The 22,233-nt window shown below is 45.1% G+C and overlaps 1 protein-coding gene across 4 annotated transcripts in view; it reads right to left on the minus strand.

Moving 5' to 3' along the window:
• Nucleotides 1–349: 349 nt before the first annotated feature.
• The window catches only part of HSD3B7 (hydroxy-delta-5-steroid dehydrogenase, 3 beta- and steroid delta-isomerase 7), a 544,661-nt gene continuing 522,777 nt past the window's right edge, over nt 350–22,233 (minus strand). For all 4 annotated transcript variants that reach the window (XM_069651925.1, XM_069651922.1, XM_069651923.1 and 1 more), the window contains 2 exons: nt 13,492–13,654; nt 350–12,656 (listed from right to left, as the gene is read on the minus strand). In XM_069651925.1, the coding sequence (XP_069508026.1) occupies nt 12,232–12,656; nt 13,492–13,654 (588 nt within the window). In that variant the 3' untranslated portion in view covers nt 350–12,231. The remainder of the gene's footprint in view (nt 12,657–13,491; nt 13,655–22,233) is intronic.

Consider the following 22,233-nt stretch of genomic DNA (forward strand, 5'->3'; position numbering starts at 1 on the left):
AAAGTCAACCTCAACATGACCTTAAAATTGAACGGAGGGGATATATGGAAATTATCAGAGATTTAACAGAGTGATAAGTCATCCAGATGGAACATGGATGGGCAGGAAAGATAAATAAAAACACAGCTTCCCCTGTTGTCTGGAATTCTCTGACAATGTGACAGTCATTGGAGAGATGTAAATGGTGTTAAATATTGAGTTTTTAACAGAAAACTCAGAAATCTGACACAGATTTATTTTAAAGTACGTTGAACAGGTTTGCCGCCAGATGTGTGTCACTTAGAAGGCTGGAATCCTTGATCTCCGTGGGCCGAAACATTTGTCCACAAATCTTCTGATTAATCCAAGGAAGAAAGTACTTTTTTTTATTTGTACTGGTTTAAACAAACCTTACAAAATCAATAGAATTATAAAATGCATTACAATACAATAAGAACCCATTACATCAAAACACAGTAGATTAAACATTTACCATTTTAATTTCATAAATACATTGTTTACAATCTCCCAGTCATTCTATAAGTTAAGGAGAAAAAAAACGATTTTGCATTCATATGTTAAAATTCATCATTCAATTTCAAAACATTTAAAAGGGAAACAACCTTGATTATTAATGATATTAGTTTGCCACCTAAATATCTGGTACCCAAAAGTGGTTTTATTCAAATACATAACATCATGTACATATGCAGTCAAAAAGATTTCTCTTTTAGACTGCAGAAAAGGGCAGTGTATAAAAATATGCTTCAGGGACTCAACAGTCTGATGACAGAACCTGCACAGATTAAACCTCTAACCAATAGAATTTCCCTGGTGTGAATTACATGTAATCTAATTATTTACAAATTCCTCAGAACTCGACCATCTGGACATTGAATAATATAACGAAGAAAAGTCCCTCTCCTCTTATGCTCTATGAACAGATCTGTAATAGTTTATACAAATACCTTGCATCACAAGTTTCAATCCAGTCTAAGTCATACATTTTCTTCTTGACCTCAATTGGGTTGTTAACAAGAAGCTCCATAGTAATATCCCTTTTACCCAAAGCATTGAGACATTTCCCTTTAAAACTAGTGAAACACCCTAGGCTGATATTCTCCATTTGCTCACCAATCCGATAGTACAGGGTATTGGGAAGAGCCATTAAAATTATCCCGTACAGAATACAGCTTTCCACATAATTACATCGGACATGGAGGTTAATACCAACTCGTATTTTATGAGTGCAACTGGAACACAACTTGGAAGAGTCAGTGCTTTATGCCATATTCTCCCCTCTAGTTTCCCAAAATCAAACTCTTCTGAAATGACCAAGTTTTAAAGCCATACAGGGCAGCTGGTAACACTTTCAAATTAGAATAGGAAATGAGGGGAGAAAAAGTACACTTTTTGTGTGATAATAAGCATTGGTACTCCAAATTGCATTCCTTTCTCCATCAGTTTACTATAAAGTGTAGCCCGATGTGACGCTCTCACGAGAGTGTAACCCAACTATTTAATACACTGTACAACTGACACGTAATTTCCCCCTAAAGACCAAGTACATTTAGGAGGTTTACTCCTCACTCCATTAAAGCATAATACGTTGGTCTTTGCAGGATTGGCATTTTCTTTATAGTATATTCATCAAATTGTATGGAGGCGCTGGAGACCTATTTGAGTTCTGCCCATAAGGAGGACATCATCTGCATAGCTCAGCCAAGAGCATTTTTCCTTACCAATCATTGGGCGTACAAATGAAGTTGGCTCTGTATACTCTCCTAGATCTGATATATATATATAAATTAAAGAGGCAGAGGGACAAAACGCCTTGTAGTTGGTAACCTTCCCTGAGCGATCAATCATACTTTAAGTTTAGTGTTGGAGTGTATGTGTACTAGAATATCCAGAAGATACTCTGGAAAACTCCAGCTCCTACGTTGTGACCAGATCCTTATTCTATCCACCATGTCAAATGCCAGGCTCAGATCTACACAAGCTACATACACCATTCCTTCCTTCCTGCACCTTCTATTAGCTCATTCATTATAGGCCCATTTGCATCAGTCCCAAGCCCCCTCCTAAAACCGGTCTGGAACTTAGCCTGTTAGTTTTTAATATCCAATCTTCAATTTCCTTTAATAAGCAGGCTGAGAAAACCTTACAGTCGGCATCCAGGAGGGCAATCGAACGATAGCTTGCAGGGCTAGGTTGATGTGCTCTCTTAAAAATAGGAGCTATAATTAATATCCAATCTTCAATTTCCTTTAATAAGCAGGCTGACAAAACCTTATAGTCGGCATCCAGGAGGGCGATCGGACGATAGCTTGTAGGGCTAGGTCGATCATCTCTCTTAAAAATAGGAACGATAATTAATGTCTTCCAAAAAATCCAGGATGGTTAAAGTCTTTAAAATATATTTAAACAATAGGAGTAAACTCAAGGCCCAAATCCTAGGTACCAATTTCATAATTCTGTTGCAGAGTCAATTGGGTCGTGGGGAACGCAGGTCTGAGGAAGCTCGAAGGATTGCATAAATGTGTTCTTCTGAGACCTTCAAATCCCAGGAGCCACCACAATCAGACTCATATGCTACCACTGAGTTGTCTCTATATAGTACTAGAAAGGGCCTACTCCATTGATTCTCTGCAACAGGATTAATGACTCCATACTACTAGATCCCCTACCCTGCACAAGGGACCTAACTTGTTTAGCATTATGTCCCAATGCTGTCTCAAGCATATGTTCTCCATCCCGTTGTGCTAATAAATGTCTATGGGCCTTTAGCTAGTTTTAAAAGCACTGTTTCACTTTCTTAATCTTATCTACTTTAGTAGTAAGACAGAGCATGCCAGCTCGTATTGTGGTAATATCTAGCCTCATTTATTTTTCCTAATTTGAACACAATGATTATATTTAGTTACACAACTAATAGGAGGCAGTGTCAGCTTCCTCCCACAAACCTCTGCAATTTTTCTGAGTAATAAATGTGGGAAATGTTTCCACTGTGAAATACATTAACCTATATTTCAATTTTGTGGAATTCCGTAGCGCCGTAATTACCACATTAAATAGTTCTAGACTTCCAGAGCTCCAGAGAATACGATTCTTTTTTTGATTGCTGGAGATGATACTAGAGATGGTTTGTGAAGGGCATCTTAAATTCACATTGAAGAAGGCTAGTAATATAGAATGGTCATTGGCCATATTCTCTGAAATTACAAATTGTTTCGCAAACATGAAAACCTTTTCTAGCATAGAAACAATCAATCCAGGAGGCAGAGTTCTCCCTATGCCATGTTGGTCGACTTGGAATATCTCCCAATACCAGTCCATTAGCTACAATGAGTCCCCAATTAGTGCAAAGCTCCCAACAGATTTGACCATGTTCTATTTGGTGTTGGTCATATTCCGATCCCCAATCCTTACCAGCATTCGTACAGTTTTTAAGAAGTAAACAGTTTGGGCCTTATTCACAGAGTGTTTTTGAATGGGATTGCGCCATTACAGAAGGCTTCTGTGAATCAGGCCCTTTGCATTCCAGCCTCCCACAACCACAACTTCTCCATATTGACCCCCCACTTTAAAGGCTTCTAAAATAGTACTCACAGCAGAAACAAAATCCATTCATGCGGATTGTGTGAGATGCCAGTAAATGTTAAGAAGTAATCCAAGTGATAAAAAAGTGCTACCTGAAAAGGATAGTTCAACTGCCAAAATATCCCTGGAATCCTGTGAAACACATTTCCCTACAAATCCAAATCTGTTATCAATTGCAATAAGGAGTCCTCCAGAAGGTCTACCACCAGCTTGCTAATAGCAGGCTGCTGGAAAATGCAGTAGCCATCCCAACCCAAAGGGTCAATCGCACACGTTTCTTTCCAAAGGCAAACTAAGAAATTTGGTTATTTTACACTCTTGTGCAAACTTGTCATAACCCTTGATATTTCATGAGAGAAAACACAGTTTGGAACCAGCATCATCTCCTTCATGTGATACAGCGACGACAAAATCTACTACTGGTTTTGAGCTCATTCCTTTCCAGGAGTATTGCAGGGAGCCGGGTACAATCTTCAAATGAGTTCAAAACCTGCCCTTGAGAATTTATAAAACGTGCTTCTCTACTAGTATTTTTCACTGAGCAACTTCCACAAAATCTTCCAGAAGACATATTGACCCTTTTCTCCTGACTATCCATCAGTGGTATTACCTTGATCTCACCTCTACGACCTGCCGCCAACATACTAGGGCGCAAATCACAACCCATTGATAGAAGGGATTATTCGGGTTCCTCGTTCAACATTGCATAAACCACCCAGGATGGAACGTTGATGGCCACAATATCAGTTCTTTATTCATCAAAGAAGTCTACAAGGTGTAGGTCTTTCGTTGAAATTAACATTAGTCAACAGATTTAATAAAATAGAGCCAATATGTTGGAACAATTTAGGATTAACCTGCTACAATTTTAACCAATTCAAAACAAACTCTAATATTACAAAAGAACATGCACAACCATAGGCAGTAAAACTTGTTTAGGCCCAAAACTCAGTCAGTTGAGAGCTTTGTGTATATCCCTGTTTTACGACATGTAAGAGATGCATGGCATCACAAGTATGACATGGACACAAAAAGTACAATTTGTAAAACCTTTATTTAATTCTCGGGGTTTGGAAAAACTCCTACTATACCCTATAGCTAAAATGGGAGTAGTCTCTACCATCAAATAATAAAGAAAGCACTGTCCTAGTCAGTCTGTCAAATCAAAATGGCCTATACTACAAAACCTAATGCCTCCCCTATCTCTTATACAAAAAGTGTGTAAAGGGAAATATGTATGCAAAGAAAATCTGTGGGAAAATAAAAAGAATCAGAGTGGCTGAGCCAGCTCTCCTCCCCGCATTGGACATCACAGAGTAAGGCGGTCCCCATAGACAGGGTGATACACTCTGACTCAGGTTCTCAAAACAAAGCAGTTCAAAATGTCGATCGAGGCTCACCTGGCCTTCCACGTTAAAGTAACCTTTCCAGCGTTAACAAAATGTATTTCACAGTTCAACAAGAGGGTTCACAGTTCAACCAAAAGTTCAAGTAGGCCTCCCTCGATCAGGCTCGGACCTTTCAAAGTAAAAGGTTCACAAAGGCCTCCATCAGTCGGGCTCAGACCTCTCACTCACAACACTTGCGGGGGTTCCATTCCTCAAGCTTCATTCACCTTCGTTAGGAGTTCCCTTCCCCTAACTTATCACACTTCACTTCCAGTCTCCCTCAGTCAGACTCAGACCTTTTCTTGATGTCGAAGACTTTCGAATGTGCAAGGCTTTTACTATAGACCTCCTTAGGACCACTTTGACTTTACCTTCAACTAGCACTCTTGTGTTATTTGCCCCAGTGTTTCTTTGTCTATGGAGTTCAATCTCGTAAGCACAAGAGTTCAATATTCACTCTTTATTTTCCCTTTTGCCAAAGTCACTCTTGATCATCATGCTCTTTAAAGTTAATTCACTTCAATGCTTTTTAATAAAACATTTCACCTTTCGGGAGACTTTTGAGTGCACTCCTTCGTTTTGCCAGACCACTCCGCTACTCTGTATCACTGGTTTCTCAGCTATCAGTAATTTAAAGTTCACCACATGTCTGCCTTTCTTCACGTCTCTTCCACATGCGTGCAGCCTTCAATTGTACAATATACTTTTGCAACTTCAATCTTTCCTTAAACACAACGGTCTTTCATGTTGCTCTCCAACTCACTGGCTGTGTGCATTCCTTTCTTGTCTTTGCCTTTTAATTCACGAGTCAAGGTTAATACCACAGGCTTGGCCTCACCTCCCCAACTCTGTCGTTCACCTGAGTGTCTCAGGCGCCTTTGAAACACAATGCAGTCTTCTTGTCAGGAATATGGCTTTCACAACGTATCTCTTACGATTCTTTGAAGGCAACGACTTCCTGCAGGGGATTCCTGCATTCCTTCAACCCTGGCTATCGTCCCTCGATCTGTCGCTCTACTCCAGTAGGTTCGCCTTCGCCCAGGAACTTCTGCTGCTTCTCGCGTTCCACCTTGCTCAGAGGTCTCAATGTTCCGCCTTTTATCCTTGTTGGGATAGCTAGTGGGTATCAGATGTATGTGATTAAAGTCAAGTGCCTGACTTTGCCTGACCCGATTAGTGGGCCATGTCCAATGGAATGTGTTATGGTTAGCCTTGTTACTTTCCGTCGCCCTCTTCCTCGGGCCAGTATTTGTGTTGAAAAGGGGCGGGAGAGTTGGGACATCAGAGACTCCTATGAAATCGGAGGGGTCATGGGTACGGGAAAGGGGGGAATACAGTGTATCGCCATTGGTCACCTCACCCCCATTCCCCGAAGACCCCTGACCCAGGTGATCCTCCCACACTGGTCCACCAACACCAACTGGATCCAAAAGAGATGGCCTTGTCCTGGCCACCTAGATAACAAGTCCCTGAGGACTAGTGGATGAGACACCCTTTGGTTTCTCACAGACAGGACCATAATATAGGTGAGTATGAATTGTGCTGTCTTGAGGTCGCACAGATGTTTGCATACCCCAACCTTTGGTTCCTACAGGAACAACATGACTATAAAGCACTGTTAAATCACAACGATTGTCAATAGCCTTAGTTGGATTACATTCCCACTTTCTGTCCAGCAATTTTGGCAATGTTTACAAGCTGCTGTTTGGATAGTAGGCTTACTTTGCATCCCTAAATCTCTATCTGTTTGCATATGTACGTCACTTGCAGTCGCAGAAGTGGGCCCCTCATAAAAAGGGCTTGAAGTATCAGTATCAATGTCAGACACAAACAACCCCTTGGGGACCATAAATTAAGAACATCCCGGGCCAGTAGCACACTCTTCCTGCATATGCATTGTGAGCCTTCGCGTGTGCACCACAATCTCTGAAATGCTGTAAAATAGGGTCCAACCTCCGCTCCTTTCCCTTCACCCAAGTCTCTTTAGTTTTTAATTACAGACAATCAGAGAGGGTTTCACCACATTGCAGTGCCTTATCAAGTTGTAGTGGCAACTCTATTACCGCAGCTTCATGAGTATGTCCAATTTGATCACTTGTGGGGTGTGGGGGGGAGGTGTGGGTGCAGAGTTCACATTTAATAGCTATGCGGCACGATGGTGAAGATAATGGCGCCAAGGGTATTTTGTGTAGAAGGAGTGTCTAAGCAGAGGCGTTGCCCCAGGTCTTTTGGTTGTAGCCCCAGATAGAAGCTCAGGAGCTACAACTAAAAGGCTAGCTAGCCCCGAGTCCCGACCGTCCCAACATTAGCGAAGCCCCAGATCTTTTCCAGACCTAGCACCACCCCTGCGCCTAAGCCACGTGATACCATATTGATGGCTTTAAAATGATTGGAAATGGGAACTTGTGATTTATGCACCTACAATCCAGGTACTTTCTTCAAGTGCCTGAACTGCAGCCAACTCTGTAGAATTTATTGAGTGCAGGAATTTACGAGAGTTCCTTTTATTAGACTTAGTTTTAGCTTTAGGATACCCAGTGTTTTTTGGTTACTCATTACAGGTGCAGGTGCAGTGGAGTCAGCTAGTTTCTCCCTGAGTACGTTATCAACGTGTAGGTTACTACCCATTTCAGTTAACAGAGGGTTTCGGGCCAATAACATCATTTCCCAGCACTGCTCCGATTCCAATAGTCTTGGACATTTGGGCCAGTCCAAGCACTCTACTGGGAGGAGATGGAATTGTAGCACTTAATAATTCCAATTTCAAATGACTGTCACTCAAAACCAAAGTGTGCGCTCTCACCTCGTCTCAGATGTTGTCATGAAGCCCCATGAGTGCACTCAGAACCAGGGCCAGTGCAGACATTGTCGGAGAGGTAAGCTTAATCCTCTCAGCATCTCTGAGAGTGTGATGGAAAGGCGCACTTTCTTTCCCATTGTTTAGTTGCTGAGGCAATGTTTCACTAGATGAAAGCAGCACTGTTAGCAAAGTGGGGGTTTATTTTATTTTATTGGATTGGATATTTGTAAGGCGCCTATACAACAAAGGGTGCCACAAGACAAAAAAGGTGAGGGGGACAAGGGAGAAATATAACAATAACGGTCCTACTTGGCCTTGTGACATTCGGATTGTGCAAGTGCAGTAACAAGATGTGTGAGTGGGCCGGGAAGTGCCGGTCTGCACTAATTTGCAAATTGGTGGGGAGGGAAATGCAGGGGAAAGAGGGGAGAGCTCAAGTGAAAGGGGGGGTGGAGAGGGCCACAGGGGTAGGCGAGTGGTAAAGGGAGGCGAGAGCAAGTGCCAGGGATTGCATGGGGAGTAGGGGGGGGGGTGAGGGTCCACATGCTAAGTACGAGGAGGGGGTGGACTGGGCAGGGGTGGGGGTGCCCTGTAGAGCTCAGAGGGAACCAGGCAGCCAGTCACTCCGGCAGACAGGGGAGGGGGAAGGAAGAAGAGAAGAACAGAAAAGGAGGGTCTTGAGAAGCTTCTGGAAGTTAAGGAGACCAGGCTCAAGCCTGAGAGGGGCAGGGAGGTCAAGAACGAGGTGCCCCCTGCAGAGGTGTAATTAATCCTTCCATCAGGTTAGTATTTCTTACATGTTCTCTATCATTGTCCATACACGAAGTCCATTTGCAGCTTCAATCAGACTTTGCTCATTTATATTGCAATAATCCACCATTGCACATGCTCAACACAGAGCCAGAGTCGGGAAGAAGTCTGATTTTCTGACCAGCAATTGGGTCATTTTAGTGGGCTCCAAGTGTTTAAACTTCTCCCAACATTTCTTCCCCTCATGTATATTTACGGGAGAGTGCCCCAGATGTATGCCTAGTTCCACCAAGTCCTCCTCTGAGAGACCATTCCCCTGGCTACGGATAGGTGAGAGTCCTCCCACCGCAGCTGCCATGGTCTCATTAAATAAGCTGAGACCCCCATTACAGAAGAGGGAGGCTCTGTCTGCTACAATCTCCGCGTCTTCATTTAAGAGACCCTGATTGTGGATAAAAGAAGCTCCTCCCACATCAACATCTTTCAAGCACCGTTATATGGCAGCTCGGGGAACACCTCTGTATTCCCTAATGCAGCTACCGAGTGATTTTGAAGTAAATAATTGGAGTTGCTTGCCATAATATAAATCCACGGCCAAAAGTCACAATGTTAGAAGCAAAGACAAATATGGTCTACACTTGCAGAAAGGGGACCTGCAATCAAAGAGGAGGGCAAAGTCCAACTTGAAGAAGATATTACCTGGCATCCGCTTCACTGCAAATTGGCCGAGCTGCTGAAACTGCTTCGCAAGTGGTGAGCTCACCGGTCTTTAAATAGCTGCCACCAATATTATAATACTCCAAAGGACTCCCCGGGGCTCATGAGGACTGCAAAGACTGCCACTTTCACCCACATCCTCGCCACAAACGTGCTACGCGCCGTGGAGCAGATTATATACTCCAGGCAACAGTGCAGTTGATGACTACTGAGTCTGCAGGTAACACTAATAGAACCCAGAGGTATCTGCACCAGGTACTGTTCAGCTACTAAGACTGCCGCTTTCAGCCACTTCCATGACACACACGCTGCGCGCCGAGGGGCAGATTATATACCCCGGGCAACAGTGCAGTTGATGACTACTGAGTCTGCAGGTAACACTAATAGAACCCAGAGGTATCTGCACCAGGTACTGTTCAGCTGCTAAGACTGCCGCTTTCAGCCACTTCCACGACACACGCACGCTGCGCGCCGAGGGGCAGATTATATACTCCAGGCAACAGTGCAGTTGATGACTACTGAGTCTGCAGGTAACACTAATAGAACCCAGAGGTATCTGCACCAGGTACTGTTCAGCTACTAAGACTGCCGCTTTCAGCCACTTCCACGACACACGCACGCTGCGCGCCGAGGGGCAGATTATATGCTCCAGGCAACAGTGCAGTTGATGAGTACTCAATCTGCAGGTAACACTAATAGAGCCCAGAGGTATCTGCACCAGGTCCTGTTCAGCTGCTAAGACTGCCGCTTTCAGCCACTTCCTCGCCACACCGAGGCAGTTCCTTTTGAAAAGAAATCAGAACTTAGGGATGGGTTAGGATTGCAAATTACTGACCTGTGGTTAATTATTGCTACAATTAGTGTGTTACTGAAGGTCTTAATAGAAAGGAATGGACCTTTTTGATATATAGTTTCTTTGTGTTTTTATTGTAAAATAATTATAATAAATCTGTAGCATGTGGTATAGTGTTCTTTCGTTGCGCAGCGTGTTAATATTCCCTTTTTCTTTTTGTGTATACACTGCTCATAGTCAATTAATCTTCTCAAGGGACATTGGTCTTGGGGTCTGAGCCTAGTCAGGAAAAAACAATTGACGAATCCAAGCATTTATTGGAATGAAAGCAATGGATTGTGAGGGTGTGATAGATGCTGCGGGTGATACAGCATGAGTGATTAATATGGAAGGAATGGCGTTATAGCTCAACGTTTTCGCTATGTGCGATATGGGCTGCTAACAAGTCTTAGCCACGAAAATGAAAACCTATCCAATGATCTATGAAATCTCAATAAAGAATTTGTTTTGTACACGTTCATTAAAATATGTACTTTAATGCTTATTAAATAATTGGATAAATTCTCTTTATATATGTTTTATGTAAATTATACTATGATACAGTTTAGAGAAAAAAAGGAATAGAGCATGTTCTAAATGAAGGAAGCACCAAACCTGTCCCCAATAATTTCAAGCATCAAAGAATGAGCCATGCCTGAACCTTTGGTGGACCTTCTATGCAGACTGCAGGAAGGCCTCCTGGACTTGAGCAAACACTTAAGTCCCTTAACAGGAATGTGAGTTCTCTATCATAAAACACTCCTCCCAATTTGTGCTCCAGCTGATCTCCGGTGTGATTGGCTCGTCAGTTCCTCAAGAGGGCCATGGTGGTATCAGATGGGGTTGGCCACCAACTTTATAGCTACTAGATACTTCTTCGCGCAGTAGTCGTTGAAGGTCTGGGACAGGACGTAGGATAGGAATTCCTACAGTGCTTGCTCCGCTCGTTATTGTCTTAAGGCTTGATCGGCAGATTGCCAGGCTTTTCCATGTCTCGAGGCTGCAGCGATCATCCTTGAATCTATAAGGTTTTGACCTTATTGCAAGGACCTTATTGCAAGGCCAGCTTCTCTAATCCCCCCACAGTGATCATCTCGGAACATTTTGAACCAGCCGATGGGTTGGCTTAAATATTGGCCCCTGTTGTGGTGGTCATGGCCACCAGCATGGTACAGTGGGTATGCCAGCTTCCTTATTGCTCTGTGATCTGGCAGGGATCTTTGAATGCCCTGAACTCAAAGATGTGCTGGCTTACCTATTACTCATCGCCATGGTGATCACTCCTCGTTACTTATTGCTGTGCTGGTTGTGGTTCAAGGTTATGAACTAGATGGGGAGTTTAAGCTTTTGGTCAAGGTAATGGGTAGCTTCTGTAGTGGTCATTGCTGTGGGAGCTGCTTTACAAGGTATTGACCCAGTTCATGAGGTAGCTTCACTACTGCTCCAGGATTTTGTGCCCACCATCTAATATGTAGACCCGACAAATGGGCAGGCTTCTTTTGGGTGTTTCATCTTTGAATGTCTCGATTGGTGAATGGGCTGGAATGCCTCTTTGCACTTGCCATGGGAATTATGGCCAAACGTCATGAAGCAGTTTCCAGGCTGTAGGTCCTGGCCCAGTTAATGGGCTCGTCTTTCACTATTGCTATTGGTGCAGGTGGTAATTTTCCAAACTCTTGGAGCACTTGAAGGGCAGGCTTTACTTTTGCATCTTGCTGTTGGTTGTAGCCAAACATCTTGTCCCAGCTGACATGCGGACTCCCTAACCCCGCCTTTTTGTGGTTCACCAAGTTGATGACGTGGCTTTTATATTGCTTCCTGCTGTGATGGTTATGACTGAACAGACATAGGACCTGGCTTCCCCGTTACTTTCTGGTCTACTGTGATGTTCAGAGCCTACGGTCTTGAAGCAGGCAGGTGTCGCGCTGCGATCCGCATTACTTCTTTCCGTGGTGGGTAAGGGCAACTTTCATAAAACTTTCTGCGGGGACGGTTATGAATTAAGGGCCTGCACCACGAGATACGACAGCCTTTGTACTGCATTCTTCATGTGGTTAAGGGGGTCTTAAACCAGTGGATGAATCACGTTGCCTACAATGCGTTGGGCTGGTGGCTACTGTCGAGAGTCTTCGGCGGGTTGATGGGATAAAATGCCGACTTCCCTATTGCTCTTTGCAATGTTCCTTGCTAAAAGTCTTGATCCAGTCGATGGTGTGGGCCTTGCATTCTTCCCAGCTGTAGAGTGGCTGGTAGCCAAAGTGGCGCTCAGCTTTGTCTGTCTGCACGGTGAAGGTGGTGCTGGCCACGGCCAGGGTGTACATGTTCAGTATAGGGGCGTAGCAGCACAAGGGGCGGAGCAGCCACTGCAGGAGTTCGTTCAGGAAGGCCAGAATGAAGAGGAGCCAGTATGGGATGAGTGGCCTGGACCCTATAATGCGGAAGCCGCAGGATGCCAAGAACTCCATGTTGAAGTCGTAATAACTGAGGTAAGGAGAGTTGTCGTAGCAGAAGTAGACTTGGCCACTCACCGATGATGGCGACTCCTGCATTTTACGGGCTGCAAGCAGGTGCATCCAGGCCACGTTGCCTACAAACACAAAATGGTGATATGATATTTTATTTATAGCGTGCCTATACACAAGTGTTTCAAGGTGCGACGAGGCAAGGGAGTGGAACAGAGGGAAGACAGAGACAACGATCTTACTAGCCCCAGTGACATTGAGATCCCGCAAGTGCAGGGAGGGGAGACGGGGAGACGTGCCAGGGGAAGTAGAGGGGGAGAAGTGCAGGACATAGGATCAACAAAACAGGAAAAGGAAGTGCGGCCATCAGGTGGCAGGGCAGGGTTAAGTGTGACAGTAGGTGATTGGGAAGTGCAGGAAGGGGACTGTAGGGTGACAGATACAGCCCAAGTGCAGGGTGGCCAGGCGGCAGTGCAGATGTGCAACTGGGGGGGGGGGCAAGGACCGGGGCCCAAGGTTCAGAGGGTGGCCAGGTAACCAGTACAGTGACAGACAGGAGATCCGCAGGGATAGGAAGAGAGAAGGCAGAAGCAAAGAGGAAAGTCTTGAGCAGCTTCCCGAACCTGAGATGGTTCTGCTCAAGTTTCAGAGAGGCAGGGAATGATCACAAAATAGCCAGGACTACAATATGCAAGACTACCAGTGAGGGCCAAGTGGTGGGGTTGGCAAGGGCGTGTCATTTCAGGAACAGTGTGCACTGTCAGAGCTGTGTGCGCGGATCCCGGTTCTGGAATGGCAGCAGGTGTAGCAGATCAGTTGCCATGTGCGTGTTGGCCTCACTCACAGAATAATACGGGGTGCTGCTGGTCAGAATGGAGGTAAATTGGCACAGCTTTGCGTGGAACAGTGGAGTAAAGATATTAAAGAGGACCGCTCTCCGCGCGAGCCCTGCATACGCACCCACATACACGCGGCCATGTTCCGTGGACGCTGGGATGATACGTAATATGCGACCTCCGGTCTTCAGACCCTGCTGGTAATAGGAACGCATCAGCTCGTGCTTCTCCCCGTATATACCCGTGGGCCTCAAAGCACAGGTGTGAAGCCGCTTCCCACCTTGCACCTAGGGAGGGAAGGCACAAACAATGCTTTACATCACACAGGCCCCAAGTGGGGAAGAGGTACTGTAAAAAAACATCATAGGTGCACAGTGGGAAGATCTGCCGAGCTAGCCGTGGCATGATGCAGAGGCAGCGATCACAATAGGCAGCAAGCAAACCTGCAACTCACTGATTCTATGCACGTTTGCATGCCTAGCACAGTCTGGCGAAGGTGCATTGTCTGTAGCACTGTATGTGCTACTAACACCATAAATGCCAAGTGGACCCAGGTCATGGATGACACCTTCAGCCAGGCCTGTGTTTTTCCATTGCATGCTGGGACTTGTAGGCCCATACTTACAATGGGAAAAACGAAACTACACATCCCAGAATAGAATGTAAAAGAAAAACAGGACTGGCTCAAGGTGACAACACCTCAGCAGGGGCCACTTGACAGCTATGGATCAGCAAAGTTCATATATGTTAAACTGATTAACGCCAGAGCGAGTCATGTTACCAGAATTTGGTAGCCTAGCCACACATCTATGCAACACGTGTTTCACCTGTTGAAATATCTTCTGAGCCATCATGGCACTTACATTTTTAATATGCATTTCAACTTTGGTTATTGCACATGAGCGAAATAATCCCCACAAAAAGGTGAACATGCTACACCAAGTATACAATATGAAAGCATAGCCTGTATGTACTGCACTGAACACAGGCTGCGTTACAGGATACACTGATTGGATCAGAACCTACGGTAATCACCGGCCAGGCAGCAACCTCAGGGCCTGATTCTGAGTTGTGTGGAAAAACAGAGCAGCCGTGTTTCTTCAATGAAAGACACTTTTCTACAGACTCTCTTGGACTCCAGAAGTAGTGCACTGGAGTATAATTGTCACTTCTGTTCACCAGTTCAGCTCCTCACTGCACAGTTTGGCAACGCTCCCGTTTGCTGCACCAACCGCTGTGCTGCCAGTGTAGTCTCATTCTGCACGCTCAGCGCACATTTCGACCTATGAAAGGGTGCAAGGTGCAAGCGGCAGCTTTCATAACAGAGTGTGGCAGGATTTGGATTTAAAAAAATACATTTGTATTAGAGGCTGTGAAAAGGTATTGCAGAAATGGTCCACAAGAGGGCGCAGTGAACCCGCAGTGAGGCACTCTATCTTCCAAATAATGTTTTCTCTAATCCGTCTGCACCACATTTCTACTTTACTGAGAGTTTGCAATTTGGCCCAGGGAGGTGCTCTGCGCACAGTGCGTTTGAAGCGCTTCTTCCGCGCCCCCTTTATGTTCGTTTCATAAGCAGCTGCCGCAACACCTCTCAACCATCCTCCAGTCATTTCAGAATGTAGCCAGATGGATTTGGCAGGGGGAATGTGGCATTTTTCTGGCATGTACATTCTCTTCAGAATCGGCACATCACCATACAATAACATAAGTGCTGGAAATGGAAAAAATGCACTGGGATACTACAAGGGACGGGGTGGGGTGCAATTTGGAGGAGGGGTGGAGTCCAGAGGGGGAAGAGTCCAGAGGGGGCAGAGTCCAGAGGGGGCAGAGTCCAGAGGGGGCAGAGTCCAGAGGGGGCAGAGCTGACAGTTGAACTCTGCTCAAAGGAAATGTTCAAAATAATAGTTTTTAAACGGTGCTACTTCTTACCTTGGTATGGTGGGACTTGTACTCCTGGGTTTATAATGGGGAACTCTCGGATTAACCACCCTTGACTAGCACCTCCAATTGGAATGCTTCTAATGGCATGCATGTTGTGGCTCCACAAAGCAAAATCTAGGTTGTTAAAAATGGGGGTTGCCAGGGATGGAAATGCTGTTAGTTTCAGTTGTGACAAATCCTATGATGTCGTACCTTCTCCCCAAGGGGGAATCACTTTCCATAAGGCCAGAGAGGTGAGGCTCCTGCCTGATAGTCCCCATCGGGATGGTACTCAGTAGGAGGATGTCATGGGGAGGGATTCCCGCTCTCGGATACAGGGAGGAAATCCTGGCCAGATGCTGTATTTTCCCCATTCACCTACCTCTTTCACACCTCCTTCCTTAGTTCCCTCTACTACTACCAACTTCCCCCTGTACTTATGCTACTGGGACGAGGAATATTAGGGCCAACTCCACTGGACTATTCCCTCAATATACTGAGACGAAGATCAAGACTGACTCCACTTAACTGTCACCTCAAGGTATTGAGACGAGGAAGAAGTTCAGCACCAAAAATAACTCACAAGACCATCTCGTTGAGCAGTCTGGCCTTTGTGTTCTATGGAACTTAAAAAGGGAAGAAGGACTCACAACACTGTCAGAAACTCCCCAGAGGCAGTCTGGCCCTCCCCAGATGCACCGCGAACAAGGCAAGCACCGCGCAGACTGAAAGGGCTGATCCTGCCATTACGACCAGGTCATGATGGAAGGAGAGACGGTGTCCCTACCTGCTTGGAAGAGGACTGAAGAATGAAGGCCGGCTGAGGCTCCCAATGCAGAAGAGCGCAGAGAGAGATGGTCCAGCAGGTACATGCAGCCGCGCTCCCAGGAAGTGCTGGGGAGCTGCATACAGCAATGCACGGACAGGAAACAACAAAGAACTACCATCGGAAGATGTGAGGAGGCCAGAGACAGAGGTGAGAAACCTAAGCCCATACAGAAGGTACGGGGTGGCCCAGGGACCTGAAGGGCATTCTAGAAGTCAGTGTGAAGAAGTGCTCTGGGACACGGAAAAGAGTGTGAATTGTATTCATAGGTGAATTGCTCTAGAAGAAAGGGACTTTATCCCCAAAACGCGTCAAGCACGAATTTCGCTCTTTGGCAGGAATAAAAATTGAATAAACTTGTTTTGAGAATTTCAGCATCTGATTTGTGTATTAGATATACTAAGAACTATTTATGTAGACTATTAGTTGACATTTTGACTGTTTTCAGTACTCAGGTGTGCAGGGGACGGGAGGGTCCATAGACTGGACTCTTATTTTTCATTACACGGGAAAGAGAAACACAGAGACAGGGGTCTGCGACCAGTGATGAATCTAGCGATATCCTCACTACTTTCCCTGTGGCAGCTTCCTCCTATGTGGCCAGGGGACGGCAGCCACTACCTGATCCTAAGCCTGGGAGCGGCTATATGAGGGAGGACCACCTGGGGGAAAGTAGACCTCAGGGAAATGGTGAGGAATGGTTAGAGGAAACCACATATCTCCCTTTTCCTTTTAGGGATGTTCTCTGGAGTCCCTAAACAAATGGCACATTGTCATACCCCTAACCAACCTTTTCGTGGATGTACTTTTATTTTTCCCCAGCATACCAGTAGAAATCACATGCTAGCCACTGACATGCGAGAGAGAACAGGAGCAGAGAAGGTTACTCCTAGTAAAACTAAGTATTCATTTTTCAGAGGAATGCTCATAACCACTGACACGAGGAAGAGACTAGGAATAGTAAAGACTACTCGCAAACAAGCTCAGCCTTTGATTCCTCCATACCATGCAAGTGGAAATCCATGGCCACTGACACGATGAAAAATGGCGGAGTAGTGATGGTTACTGGGACAGAGTATCAAGTGCAATGGTCTACTTCTTGGAGAAGAAATAGCAGAGACTGGAAGTTTAAATACAGCCCATACAACCCAAACTCAGGTGAAGGAGGTCAAAGCAGGCACAGCAAGGAGGAGCACAGAGAGCTGCAGACGCAGGTCTGCCTGGCGGTCGGGAACACTGCCGAATGCCACATGGATGAAAGACGTGCTGTGGGAAACATCAGAAGAAGCTGGCGCAACCTCGGGAAGGCCGGAAGGAGGTTTACCGTGGAGAAGGGAACCGCTGTGGGAATCACGCACAGAAAAAGCAAGTATGGTGGCAAGAGTGTGCTTGTCCGGGAGCACATCGAGCCAATTCAGCAGAGCCAACGAAGAAGAAACAAAGCCGAAGGCAACCGGTAAGCCCAGGGAAAGTTAAAGGGTTACTGTGTTGCCGGCATACTGTTACTTAGAGGTGAAAGTAACAAGAATTAAGGGAAGTCCATAGCTAGTCAAGCATGCAATATAAATAAATGGGAAGGCGGGTGGTGTAGAAAACTATATCGCTTCATGAAAACAAGGCAAGAAAGCAATTGGGAATCTATTAAACAGATGAAAGTATTTGTCAAGCAAATTGTAAATGGAGAAATAAAGTAATGCCTGAAGGAATAGGTAGTTGTGTAATAAGGTCCCGGCAGGGGAGTATATCAAGTGAAGATACGTTAAAGTGTTTCATATGGAAAGTCCTGGCAGGAGAGTATACCAGGTGAAGACAAGGTGTATGAAATAGTGTATAAACTGTTATAAAGGAAACGCAATACATGAACTGTGAAGTGATTAGAGAAGAAGTTAAAGAAAAGCAATACTGTTTTGATGTGTGAATTGTGAACTGTGAATAAAGTGCTGAAAGGAAAAGCCCTGAGAAGAAAGGTTTCTTTGAAAATGGAAGTAAAGAGAAACCATGGGGAATGGAGCAAGTCCTGTAAACTGTGGGAACACTCTGAGGGGAGAGAAAAGACCTCTTGGAAACTTGGTGGTTCCTTTAAAATTGGATGTTGAATGCAAAGAACCCAGGGAAGGAGGTTCTTTCTAGAACTGTGAACCTTGACAGTGAAGAAAACCTTTTGTTGGATTTTGAACATTTATGTTGACCACTTTTGAATACTTTTTTGAAGACAAGGATTATTACCCGTTGAACCCTGTAGTCGTTTAGAGTGTGCATTTAGAGTGTGAGGGCCAGAATGGGATTACAGACACATGACTTACTTTATTTGGACATCTTGGCATTGACAGATTCAATAGCTTTTGGTTGAGGTAGGAAAATTCCTATCAGACTAGGGAAAGTGAGGCAACGTCCAACCGTTTTTCTTTTAAACAAAGATTTGTAGCACAAACATGTCTCTTCTCTGTCTGTGTCTCATTCCTGGCTCCTTACAGACCCGAGAAGCCAATATAAAGGGTTCTGGGACCAGAGAAAGAGAAACCAATGTGAAGGTGTCTGGGACCGAAGAATAAGAAATCATAAGAATAGGGTCGAAGGCCCTCTGATGAAGAGACAGTATTCCTGTCAGGGGAGTGTACCAGGGATACTGTGAGGGAAAGTAAAACATACCCAGGGATCAAGGGCCCAATAGTACTTGAGGATAATGTCCCCCAACAAGCCCTCTTCTTCATCGCAAGAGGGCGTCGGGGGCATGAGAAAGGCCAGGGAAAGGGAGTCATTACCCCTACTTTTGTGGACCTGTGAAAGTAAGCCAGAGCAAGGACAGGGGGAGGGAAACATCCCCTACTTTGTGGAACTGTCAAACGCTGCCAGAGCAAGACCAGGGGAAGGAGGATATTCACCCCTACTTTGTGGAACTGTCAAACCCAGCCTGAGTAAGGCCAGGGGAAGGGGGATATTCCCCCTACTTATTGGAACTGCCATTATATAGCACTGTCTGTGTCCAGAGGAAGGGAGTCATTCTTTTGGACCAAGACAATAGTAAACCACTTTAGTTTGTTTTCAAGTGTAAGGGATCGAAGCAGGATTTTGACACTGGACGGCGGCCTCTATTTCCGGACATTCAACATTTTCCTTAGTGTTTTAGTTGAAGCAGGGAAACCCCTCTTAGAGGTAGAGATAGTTAGGTTTCCTTCTTTCTTTTGGTATAAATAAACGTCTTTGCCCAAAAGCATGCCACCTGTGTGCCAGTCTCCTCCCTCCACAGCGTTATCACCAAGTCATTCAAAGGGAGACAAAACCGCCATCTCAGGTCCTCACTGCTGCTGAGTCCTCTATATCACACACGTGCTTTACCTCATATGTTTCTTTGATCCAAACCACAATGGGTTGAAGCTGCCTGCTAATTCCGGGCAGCCGACTCATCACTTTCAGTGAGCAACTAGAAGCCTATACTTTCTTGTAGTGCCAATGACATGCAGGGGTAGTCAGGAAACTGGCTAAAAACGTTCCCGTTGGGAGAGCTGGGGAGAGGTTGTATGTATTTAAATGGGCGATTTAAATTCCGCACACATAAAATGAGACACAAAAAGGTCCCCCTAAATAGAAAATAATCTACATAAAACAACTTTTGGATTCTGAACATTATGCACACGAAAAGGGATTTCCTCACTCTCAAATCCGTTTTAAAAGAACTGGCAAAGCAAATCAAACTGGAGTCCTTGTCTCTTGACGAAGCTGGGGGCTCAGTAAATTAATATGATCTCCTTGCTATAGCACACAGAGCAGATTAGATCACAAAATCCCCAGCTTGGCCAAGGGACTCCTCGGTAAAGCCCAGCCGTGTGTTAACGAGGGAGTACCTATCCGTCAGCGAAATGTTGGCAACATGAGACAATGAAGGGTCTATGAATCTCTGCATCTCTGGCCTTCGTCACCGGTGCCCAAGCTACAATCTACTACCACATGCATACACTTTATTTCTATGTGTGTGACTCGGGCCTCTGGCCCTGGCTTCAGCACCAAACTAGATTTCGATTCCAATATGGCTGCTACCATCTAAGAGGGAGTTTGATTCCCCATGCACACCAGGGCAAAAACGTGCACCCCCCTCCACACAATATGGCCTCTAGTGGCATCCCCCTACACCCTGTAATCTTCTTTAGCGCCTACTGCACATTCACAGGCCTGTTTCATCCGAAAGTGCTGCGGGGCCTGGGAAGATCGTTTCTCCTTCCCAACAAAGGCAGTGGTGATGGGCCCAGCTAAATGTCCCAGGAGGAGTTTTGTGTAAACCTGTAGCATCTCATTTTTGTTACCTGACTATCCTCTGATAATAAAGCAACGTGGGGGATGCAGGTAGAAAGGAGTACAAATAAAGTGAGCCAACCTGCTGGAGGGATTCTGGGGTTCAATAGGAAGTTTGGGGGGCGGTGGTGCACGGGCTCTTAACGTCTATTAACAGAAAACGCTGCCTTTCATTTTTGAAGTGATCTCTGATAGGACACCTGTGTGTGGCGACCAGGGGCATCCTCTGGCTGATTGTACCACCGTTTTACCTGCTGCATATTGGATTAAGCTATGGGGTAGCCCTGAGGCTTGAGTACACCAAGTCACAACGAAGGATATGTTAGGCATTGATGCTTGTGTGAAGATCATGTGCCTGACCTTTGTACTGCGGGTTGCCTTGGAACTCACCAATAAAAAAGTGCAAAAGTTATCCAAAAATGAGTGTACACCCAGCAAGAAGTAACACAATTTATTCTGGGTCCTGTCACAGCTGGGAAAGCAAGATTCATACAGAATGCGGAACAGAATGGCATGAAAGGCGCTGTCCAAGATACACCCCTAAAACAAAGCTTTTGTAATCATACAAACTAATTAGCATCAAAACAAACACATAGCGACATTAGGATAGTCCTCCAAGTAAAGCTGATAGGTGGAACAACATCATTCCCCTATAGTGGGGACATACATTTTCCAGAACTGATTGGGTCCTGCAAACCTTACCACACCACCCTCGACCACCTCTGGGACGTCACAGTCCAACCCACCATTCCCACATCACAGTGTCAAACCATTGAGACATTTGAGATGACCAACGGATCTTTATTCATCTCCCGCCGGTCATCTCCATCCGTTTCTCATGGGAATACAACCGATCATGACACTACAAGAGCCTTGAACCAGTGACAAGTTACCGGTTTCATGTTGCATCTTAGGAACTCTTCAAACTTCTTACCAGGCTAAAATGTGCAAAGGGGCAATTTGAAACCACCATGGGACATTTTGAAATAGCTTCATAAACTAATATGACAAATTATAAAATGACTGTGCATTCACTGCCTTTCCCGGGCACCCATGAGCTTTGCTTCCTGACCTCGAAGGTATCAAAGGCTGTTTATTTCTTACCGTATGATCTTGGGAAAGTGTAATTTGCAATGTGCTGCCAGCCTCTGCGGCTACTGAGCAAGTTGATAAAATGTGAATTTGTTTCTAGTGAAAAGCATGCTCTGAGGCCTGTTTACAGCATCTCGGTCTAATGTTAAACCCTGCATACTTACCTGTAACCCCACCTCATCGCCTATATGTTATTTGCTTGAAACACAATTATTTAGAGCAGTGTACAGCCTAATGCTTAGAACTGTGTGGCTATCAACAAAGGCCCCTCCCCTTTTAGTGGTCTAATCCCGCAGCTGATAAATTAGCGCCATGTTACCATACTGAACTTGCATTTTTACCACACCCTAGTGAAGAAAACATTGCATGCATTATGATGTGGAACCCTGAGTGAGTCTAAAACTATGGGTACTAGGGAGTCTCTTAGGAAAGCGATGGAGAGATTTTGGGGTTGTGAGAAGGGGGGGTGATACTGGGTAAATAGACAAATACCCCATCATGACCTAGTATTTGAAACATTATGGCTATAAGGGGTAGGAGACTTCGGCTTTATAGTGCGCTGGCCAGAATATGGAGCTGGAGGTATTTACCCCATGCAATAGCCACATGGAATACTGCATGCAATAAATGCTGCTTGAGTGTGAGGTTGAAAAGCTAAAAAAAAACACTGATTTGTATTCCAAGCAAAAAGGGTGAAGGTAAAAATTGGAAAAGCCCTCCAATATTTCTTTTCACTTA

Source organism: Ambystoma mexicanum, chromosome 3p (assembly GCF_040938575.1).
Source record: "Ambystoma mexicanum isolate Mex_15411 chromosome 3p, UKY_AmexF1_1, whole genome shotgun sequence".
NCBI classification, from domain to species: Eukaryota; Metazoa; Chordata; class Amphibia; order Caudata; family Ambystomatidae; genus Ambystoma; species Ambystoma mexicanum.